The sequence below is a fragment of the Parasteatoda tepidariorum genome, chromosome 9, assembly GCF_043381705.1.
Source record: "Parasteatoda tepidariorum isolate YZ-2023 chromosome 9, CAS_Ptep_4.0, whole genome shotgun sequence".
Classification (NCBI taxonomy): domain Eukaryota; kingdom Metazoa; phylum Arthropoda; class Arachnida; order Araneae; family Theridiidae; genus Parasteatoda; species Parasteatoda tepidariorum.
The window spans coordinates 64,996,743-65,006,953 of record NC_092212.1 but is presented as its reverse complement, the minus strand read 5'-3'; the positions used below and the strand labels follow the sequence as shown (position 1 = coordinate 65,006,953).

Genomic DNA, 10,211 nt, shown 5'->3' with positions numbered 1-10,211 from the left:
TTAAAAATGTTCTGCATACAATTATAAAACTTGTTTATCCAGCGAAAATTCGTACAAAAATTAATTTTATAATCATTCATCATTTTTTAATCTTCAATTTAATTATTTACATATTTCGACTAATTGAAGCGTATTAAAAATGCTCTGCATAAAATTTTAAAACTTGTTTATCCAGCGAAAATTCGTGCAAAAATTAATTTTATAATCATTCATTATTTTTTAATCTTCAATTTAATTATTTACATATTTCGACATATCTTAATTGAAGCGTGTTAAAAATGTTCTGCATACAATTATAAAACTTGCTTATCCAGCGAAAATTCGTACAAAAATTATTTTTATGATTATTCATTATTTTTTAATCTTCAGTTTAATTATTTACATATTTCGACATATCTTAATTGAAGAGTTTTAAAAATGTTCTGCATACAATTATAAAGCTTGTTTATCCAGCGAAAATTCGTACAAAAATTAATTTTATAATCATTCATCATTTTTTAATCTTCAATTTAATTATTTACATATTTCGACTAATTGAAGCGTATTAAAAATGCTCTGCATAAAATTTTAAAACTTGTTTATCCAGCGAAAATTCGTGCAAAAATTAATTTTATAATCATTCATTATTTTTTAATCTTCAATTTAATTATTTACATATTTCGACATATCTTAATTGAAGCGTGTTAAAAATGTTCTGCATACAATTATAAAACTTGTTTATCCAGCGAAAATTCGTACAAAAATTAATTTTATAATCATTCATCATTTTTTAATCTTCAATTTAATTATTTACATATTTCGACTAATTGAAGCGTATTAAAAATGCTCTGCATAAAATTTTAAAACTTGTTTATCCAGCGAAAATTCGTGCAAAAATTAATTTTATAATCATTCATTATTTTTTAATCTTCAATTTAATTATTTACATATTTCGACATATCTTAATTGAAGCGTGTTAAAAATGTTCTGCATACAATTATAAAACTTGCTTATCCAGCGAAAATTCGTACAAAAATTATTTTTATGATTATTCATTATTTTTTAATCTTCAGTTTAATTATTTACATATTTCGACATATCTTAATTGAAGAGTTTTAAAAATGTTCTGCATACAATTATAAAGCTTGTTTATCCAGCGAAAATTCGTACAAAAATTAATTTTATAATTATTCATTATTTTTTAATCTTCAATTTAATTATTTACGTATTTCGACATATCTTAATTGAAGAGTTTTAAAAATTTTCTGCATACAATTATAAAACTTGTTTATCGAGAGAAAATTCATACAAAAATTATTTTCTACAATTATTCATTATTTTTTTATCTTCAGTTTAATTATTTTCATATTTAGCCATATCTTAATAACTAATGAAACGTATCAAAAATATTCTACTTCGAATTATAAAACTTGTTTATGCAGAGAAGAGTCACACAGAAAAATTATTTTTTATAATTATTCATTGTTTTTTAATTTTCAATTTAATTATTTACATATTTCACCATATCTTAATAACTAATGAAGCGTATTAAAACTATTCTACTTACAATTATAAAAAAAATTTATCCAGCGATAAGTCATACAAAAAAAATTTTTTTGTAATTATTTATTATTTTTTAATCTTCAATTTCATAACGGTCGAAAGTATTTTGAGTTTCAAAGTGTACAAATTTTAATATAATTTTAATCAATGTCATGACGAAATTAGCAACTTCAAGGGTATCAGCGTAATTCTTAAATATTCTATATAGATCTCGTGACATAAAATTTACAAATACACTAGTGTGCAAAAGTCCTTGGTCAAACTCAATATTATAGATGGTTGATTGGAAATGTAATAAATAATGTATAATTTTATTCCTAAACATTCTTAATATGCTTATCAACCAGAAAGCAAAGTTAGCACTTTGAAAGTCACTTTAAATCAAATGCAATTTTCATATCATTCGGGTATTTGTTTTTCGTGAAGTGATTTTCTTACATCTAAGAATAGGATGAAAATACAATTGAAAGATACAATGTTAACAAATAAGCATAAGTTTTGTATATTTATTTTCGGAAATCGTGATTTGAACTTTAATTTATTATTGACATTTTGTTTTTGAAGAATTAGTTCTTACAAGACTCAAATTATATATAAAAAAAGAAATATTCAACTGAGTGCAAAGATTTAAATTTAATACGAAGAAAAATACATTGTCCATCAAATTGCAACAAAAACTCCACAAAAAAAAAAAAAAAAAAAAAAAAAAAAAAAACCAAGCTGAGAAAGGTTAAAATGCCTTTTACGCGTTGACCAAAAACTTTCGCACGATAGTGTATGACTTCCTTAAGCTTTTGAAATATTTTAAATTTGAAATTAGTTTTCAAATGCCCAAATATTCGATTTCTCTCCAGCCTAAATTCTGGGACGATATTTTTAAGATTGCAGCTACACCCCATATTAGGAAGATGAAGATTACGAATTCGGCGAAAAAATGTCACATTTATTTCGAAGAAAATGTTTTTTTGCCTGATTTCGTACCTTAAATTATTGTCTGTACTAATAAATTAAGCACATTTTAAGTTCAATATAGCACATGATAAATCATTGGTTTAAATATTATTAAGGTGTCCGATTTCTTTTCATTTTTTGTATGTTTTTGCACCTTATTTTTGTCGACTAGTATTTTGTCAACAAGAACTTTAGTATCATTTTGTTCAATCCGTTGTAAATGTATTTTATTAATAGTTGTCGGTGACTGAGAACTGCCCTACGAGCGAAAACGGTCAAAATGCATATCACTCTCTTTCTATCTCTTTCTGTCTATCAATCGAAAAAGTTCTATTCAAATATTACTTACCATAATTCATTGCTGTTCTAACAACAATAGGACCTACCTGCAATAAAAAATTCATAATGCTAATTAAACATTATTTAAAAAAGTATTTCATTTTAGCCAATAAACGCGCCAATATTTTAAATGAGCTTTTGTCATTATAAAGTAGAAGTGAGGTGAATTATCAAAAGAGAGCATATCGTGGCTCCCAGTAATCTACCAAATTGATTAAAATAGCTGAAAAAATTATTTCATAAACTGTGTTGCTTGTTTCTAAAATTGCCATTATTGGCAAACTGCCAACCTTTAAGGATTTAGCGTAAAACTTCATTTTTAAAATTGTAAAAACATTATATTTTTCTTCCTAATTCTTGAATTTATAAACTTACTTTTAAATTATTTTTGAAACCACTACACACGAAAATAAGTTAATATTATGTATAAACTAGTCACGTCCAGAAGCCAGCTTGTCCGCATTTTTTAAATAACTAGAATTTCATGTATTTTTATGATTCGAAATCTTTCAATCAAAAATCAAAACAATATGTTTGTATAATGAACTTAAATTGTTCAAGTGAAAGACGGTTTAATTTTTATCTCTTACATGTTCCAGGTGAATTTTTTATTACAATGTTTAGTACTACATATGCTAACATTAAAAAACAAAAAACCAGCTTTGCTAATTATCTCGAAGACACTTTTGATGGTTAATAATTCAAATTAGAAACTTTGTAAAAATCAAACTGTGCTCTTATTTGCTATCGTTTATTATGTGAGCAAATTAATTTCATTTGCAAGATTTTTTCCGACAAGAAGAAATGAATTTTAATTGCTATTAACTTCTTTAAATCTAAACAATACACCAATCTAAAACAGTAAACAATACATTTTAAAGCAAAGAGAAACTCTCATCTTCTACTTATCAGTTATAAAGACCATATGAGTAAAAATTTTATTATCTCTTTGCATTGTCAAAAATACAATTGCGATATTTTCCTTATTGGTCTAATTTCTGCATTGTTGTCAATATTTTTGTTGCACCAATAAAATGCAGCAACATTCACGATATTATTGTATTCAATAATTATCGCTGTGTAGAATATTCAAGATATTGTCATAACTCTCATCTTCTACTTATTGGTTATAAAGGCCATATGAGAAAAACTTTTAATATCGCGTTGCATTATCAAAAATATAGTTGCGATATTTTCCTTATTGATCCAATTTCTACATTGTTGTCAATATTTTTGTTACACCAATAAAATGCAGCAGCATTCACGATATTATTGTGTTCATTAATTATCGCTGTGTAGAATATTCACGATTTTGTCATATTCGATGCAGTTATGTGTATTACCGCTGACCTAAGTAAATCACTTTTTGGCAAACTTGTCTTCATGGTATCAATAACCGACAAGTACTGACCTTTTTTTTTAAAGTTTATGATATTTTCATTTAAAAGAAAATAATAAAAAGCTTGATAATTTAAAATTTTAGATCAGGAGAGATGTGAACATTTAATTATTATTATTAATGGTTAGTATTAAAATGTTTTAGTATTAGAATTTATTAAATTTTAAAATCTTGAAATTGAAATATCGTTTATATAAATAAGAATAATCATATTTATGTTTATTACAAAGAGAAATGTAAAGATAGTTTACACTCTAATGCTAGAGCATATAAAAATGTGGTTTGTACGAATGGGAAAAAGCATATTTATGTTTAATACACAGAGAAATGTAAAGAGTTTACACTCTAATGCTAGAGCATATAAAAATTTGGTTTGTACGAATAAGCATGTTTATGTTTAATACACAGAGAAATATATAAGGAGTTTACACTCTAATGCTAGAGCATATAAAATGTGGTTTGTACGAATAAGAGCAAGCATAGTTATGTTTAATACACAGAGAAATATATTAAGAGTTTACACTCCAATGCTAGAGTATATAAAATTGTGGTTTGTACGAATAAAAACAAGCATATTTATGTTTAATACACAGAGAAATATATAAAGAGTTTACACTCTAATGCTAGAGCATATAAAATTGTGGTTTGTACGTATAAGAGTAAGCATATTTATGTTTAATACACAGAGAAGTATATAAAGAGTTTACACTCTAATTCTAGAGCATATAAAAATGTGGTATGTACGAATAAGAATAAGCATGTTTATGTTTAATACACAGAGAAGTATATAAAGAGTTTACACTCTAATGCTAGAGTATATAAAAAGTCGACGCGTTTTTATATACATGCGCGCCGATTCGGTAACGGCTGGCCCAAACGATCTTAGCACCACGTTTTGACAAAAAGTTTAACTATCAAGTAAATTGATGAGTTGAATTTATAAAGTTTTTATAATCGTTTGGTTATTTGTTTAATTTTTGTTCTATGAAATGCTTAGATCTCCTGTCAGGGTTCCTGGAAAAATTTTATAAACTTTTATGTTAGAAAGCTGCAAATTTGGAAGTGTTAGCTCCGTTAAAAACATATAAAACCAAACACATTTTCCTCCAAATATTTCTTCTGTTTTTTAGATTCTCCATATGCGTATGAGTCATATAAATCTACAAATTTCTAGGCTATGGAAAATGAAAATCCTTTGACGAATTCTATCTTTACTCATATAACCATGTTAAACTAAAATTAAACAGTTGATCTCTTTTTAGATTAAATATTGTAGAGACAAACATATTAAAACACATGTGGGTATCTATAAAAAAATACATACCAGAAACGAAGTAATCGCAACTGCAGTAAGGCATTTCAGGACAAAACTCACATGCATCTCTCTTCCATGGATTCCCATTCAATATGTGCGACCCTTAAATACAACAGAGCACTAAATTAGCATGAAAAATGTATGATTCGAGCATTTCCTTAAAAAGGGATGTCAGTTAGTGAATAAATTTATGCTTTCAATAGATTCCTTTATTATGTAGCATCCAATATCCTCTGGGAAATCAAGAACAGATCAAAATTTATAATTTTTGAATGAAGTAATTGAGCTATCAATTTTTGTAGAAAATTTGATCTGAATGTTGGATCTCAATAGTTTAAACTGATTGAAAAATATTCAAACCTTGAGTTTGTTGATGATTAACACTAGAAAGACTGAAACTTAGTATATACCTATATCGCTCAAAAGCAGTCAAAATGATTGGATTGTAAAAGTATAAATAATGTGTAAAGAAAGTTGTTTAAAATTAATTTTTCATATTATTTATAGTTATATAACAAGTTATTAGTAAATATTAACAATAAAAGACTACATGTTGGGCAAAATTCTAGGAAATTGTGTCATTATATTCATCATTGTTTTTCTAATTGATATTAAAAGCAGTCAAAATGACTTCCTTTAGCAATCTAGTGTTAAAGATGTCAGCAAATGTAGTAAGTGACCTTTTGAGAGTGACTTACAATAGGCATATGGAGAAAAAAGTGGTATTCTATCTATTTAGTTACAGATTTCTGAAAACTGCCTTTGATGGCGAGGTTATGGCTATTTATGTGGCACTGAAACAAATTGCCGCCAGATCATACAATAGGATGGTTATACTGTCTGACTCCAAAGCTGCCATTCAAGCTATTAGATCTCGTGAAATACCTATCTCTCGGACTATCCAGGATTGCCAGGTTCTTCTGGAGAGTTTGAGGATAGCAGGGCGACAAATAACACTCCAATGGATCCCAAGACATTGCGATATCTACGGCAATGAATTGGCCGGTATGCTGGCTAAGAAAGGCACTCAAATAATTCAGCAGCCAAGCACTCTTAAATCCTTTCATTCGGCAAGACTGTATATCAAACATTTTATGAGACAAAATTGGAAAGCGTTGCTCACTTCTCGTATTTCTTCAAGAAGTTGGAGGAACAGCTTAGAACAGGGTATTGCCGATAAGCCCCGGATTAAAGCTGTTGCAGAATTCAGGTTTGTGTTGGGCCATGATTGCCTGGCGAACCACCTCTGCCGCATCGGTATTCTCGCTGATCCAAATTGCCCGTTGTGTTCGAATAATGAACTTATGGACAGGAACCATCTATTGAGATGCTCGGCTCTGCGTGGGGACTCTGAGGTGAGGCGTTACTGGAGTGCCCGACATCTGTTAATGAGATAGTGACTTTTTTCTCTCACTTGTTGCTCACCTTTTTGTTCACTGTTTTTGTAAGAGTTTGTCATTTTCTTTTGCCATTAGAAACAAAAATAAAAAAGTTATAGATTTCTTAGAAGGCTAGGAATATTTTTCTCTGCAGTTTATGATTTTTTAACAGATCTTAGATACTTTCATACGCATTTGGTTTCTCTCTCCAAGCTACATATTTGTTTAATATGACATTTTTAGTCAATTCTTGTCAAAACACTCAAGTTTAAAAACGTTAAAAAGTAGCTTAAATGTTACAATATAAATTTGGTGTTAGAGATCATCATCAAAATTAAAGCAGCATTAGAACTGATGCCCGTTAATATAGTCATACGCCACTAGGGTTTTTCCTTAGGGCACTTTCATGTGCTTTTAAAAAGGTCGTAATAGGGAAATGCTAGTGTTCGCGGATGGAGACATTTCCGGACATGAATTTCAATGTAATTTCAATCTTGATGACATGTCCTAAATCTACTAAAAGTTTGTCTCCACATTTATGCGACTCCCTGTTACACAAAAAATAGACTAAAATGTCTTTTTTTTTAAAAAACAAAAATTTTTTAGTTTTATTAGCTAAACTAGTTTCCAATTTGAAATCCTATCATTCAAATAAGGCAAGATCAAATATTTTGTTTTATAACCGTCGTTAAACAGCTGAGGCTTACAATTACTAATGTTCAACTCCGTAGCCTTGCAATTTTGAACTCAATCCAGAAGACAAGGGAACTCCTGGGTCAAGTATTGGGGGAAATTTGCCTTTGTGGTGGACTTTCTGATGGAATTAACCCGCATTTGCGTTACACGGGGAGGAAAACATCGAAAACCTACCAAGGTTAGTTTGACTGCAAGGGGACTCTAATCTATGATTCGTCTACTGTCTACTGCTGAGGATATCTTACATCGTCACTATGGTCGGTGCGACTCGGATGCGGCATTCGCGTCGACCAGCCATTTATGGGATTCAAACTCGGTTTACCTCATCAGAAGGCGAACGTTCTATCCCTTGTATTTGTATAAATGCAAAAAAAAAAATTTTCCCTAGTGTAATTCGTTGCCATTTTTTAATTACCACTACCTTATTTAAAAGAAAAATTAAACAATCATGCTCCAAACTAATGAGGATGAATTTAAAGTGGAAAAAAAAACAATTCCTAATGTTATTTCGCCTGATTACTAGATACGCCAGAAAAGTTCAATTACTTGCTTTATCCATTTTTTCCTTCAATTTATTCGGTTATTTGATTCGAAAATTTTTGCTTTTTATATAATCAGAATTTTCTTCATTTTAGAATTATAAATAAACTGTAAAAATTTATTCCGTCCCTACGGGAGAGAGGCTGACTGGGTAGTAGTGATTGTTTGTAGTAGAAGTAGTAGTTTATTTACGTTGAAGAGTTGCACAATGAACTATTGGAGATGGTCTGGGAAACATCCCTGAGGATGATCCGAAAACATGCCTTCGGAATTTAATTCTTCTTTTTGTTCTCTGCAGAGGGGATGGCTGACCCACTTTCGTTGCACGACGACCTGTGCGTGAAATCGAGCACTTTACGGTAAAACAATTAAACGAAAATCGATATCAAGCACCCTCGGTCCTTACGCAGGCTGATCAATTTTGTCACCTACCCGCTCACTGACCGCAACCAATGATGCTTGACTTCGATGTTCTATTGCGAATCGTGCCTTTACGAACAATCCACAGCGAGATAGTGATTATTTACAATTAATAAACAAAGATTTCTGTGGTTGGTTAAGTTTTAATTCTCATTAATCTAAAAATTGTAGTTTAGTGCAATATTAAATTTTAGCAAATTTTTTTATGTTTTTTAAACAGAGTTTATTAAATTAATATAAAGTGCAATTTGAAGAAGAAATTTATTTTCTGTATTACTAATTTAAGTATTAAATTAGAATTATACAAAAGTCAAAAACCTGTAAAAGTATAAATGCAAATAAAAAATTAAGAATAATGGAATCCATTTAAAATTAACAGTCTGGATTGAATATTAATATTGTCTTCGTAGATAAATATATTTGCATTGTGCTCATTCATCAAAGAAATATTAAATATATTGATTAAATTCTGATTGAAGAGTCAATTAAAATTAATTTATTCATATTTATTAAGAAGTATCTTAATTAGTATCAATAATTTATATGATGCTTAATTAATATGATTAAACTAATTTTAACTGACTTTTAAATCAGAATTGCTAACAATCTAATTAGGAATATTATTGAAGACTTTCGACAGTAAATGAAATATCTTCTTAATTACAAGTTAAATTAGAAGTTAGGAACACATTTATAAATTATAATTTTAGAACGGAACCTTAATATTAACTTCGTTGTTAAATATATTGTTCTTCTAATTCCAAAACAAACGTATGAGTAAAAAATAATCTTAGGCTCCTTTATCAGAGAAACATGACACATTTAGATTAAATTCTGATTGAAAAGTCAAACAAAATTAATTTATTCATAGAAATGTGCAACGAACCGTAGAGTGTCGTTGATCTAGATGTTCGCGAAAAATCCGGAAACGCCGCATCCGGCAAATGTGACGGAACAGGGTCAGTTGTCCGTTACTTTTTAAAACAGCCTTCACCCAATTTGTTTTCGGTGAAGTTCAGTACAAGCTTAAGATTATGTTTCTATTATGATTCATATCAAATAATTTTGATATGACAACAATACAAACTAAGTCAACCAAAAGAAAATATTACTTTTCATGTCTGATAGATAAATATAAAATATGCTACGTCTATTTTTATAGTAAGTAATGTTACATTTTTGATTCCAGTTTTAATGCAATTTAAAGAGTTAAAAGAAGGAGAAATGTTCACAAAGTAGAATCAACACAGATCTTTATTTTCCCAAATTAAATAAAATAATTAATGATCTAATAATTAGGTTCTTCTAATTTTTGTATCAAATGTTTTTTTTTTTTAAGTTATCAATTTATACAGACATTTATATACTTTTTATACTCATGGTATTTAATTTATTGGTTTCCGGTAAAAAAAAATTAAAACTGGAAATACTAAGTGTAAATAGTGTCTCTGTCAAATACTAACATTGTCTGTTGTGGCTTTGCCTCAGAATGGTTCTGGGTTCGAATCCCGGGAAAGGCATGGATGTTCTCTCATTTTCTGAATTACCTGTCCTTACTGTGGAAGGAACGTTGGCCCACCTAATATGGTCCCTCTGAAAAAGTGAGCAACTACATGTTGGGCAAAATTCT

At 28.8% G+C, this 10,211-nt stretch overlaps 2 protein-coding genes across 4 annotated transcripts in view; one reads left to right on the top strand and one right to left on the bottom strand.

Annotated features, from left to right (window-relative positions):
- The window catches only part of LOC107445741 (MAM and LDL-receptor class A domain-containing protein 1), a 58,586-nt gene that overhangs the window by 27,965 nt on the left and 20,410 nt on the right, over positions 1 to 10,211 (bottom strand). For all 3 annotated transcript variants that reach the window (XM_071185384.1, XM_043046934.2, XM_071185383.1), the window contains exon 2: positions 5,556 to 5,648. In XM_071185384.1, the coding sequence (XP_071041485.1) occupies positions 5,556 to 5,633 (78 nt within the window). In that variant the 5' untranslated portion in view covers positions 5,634 to 5,648. The remainder of the gene's footprint in view (positions 1 to 5,555; positions 5,649 to 10,211) is intronic.
- Positions 6,203 to 6,943, top strand: LOC107445742 (uncharacterized). Its single transcript, XM_016060219.1, has one exon. It carries the CDS (start codon positions 6,203 to 6,205, stop codon positions 6,941 to 6,943), a length of 741 nt encoding a protein of 246 aa, XP_015915705.1.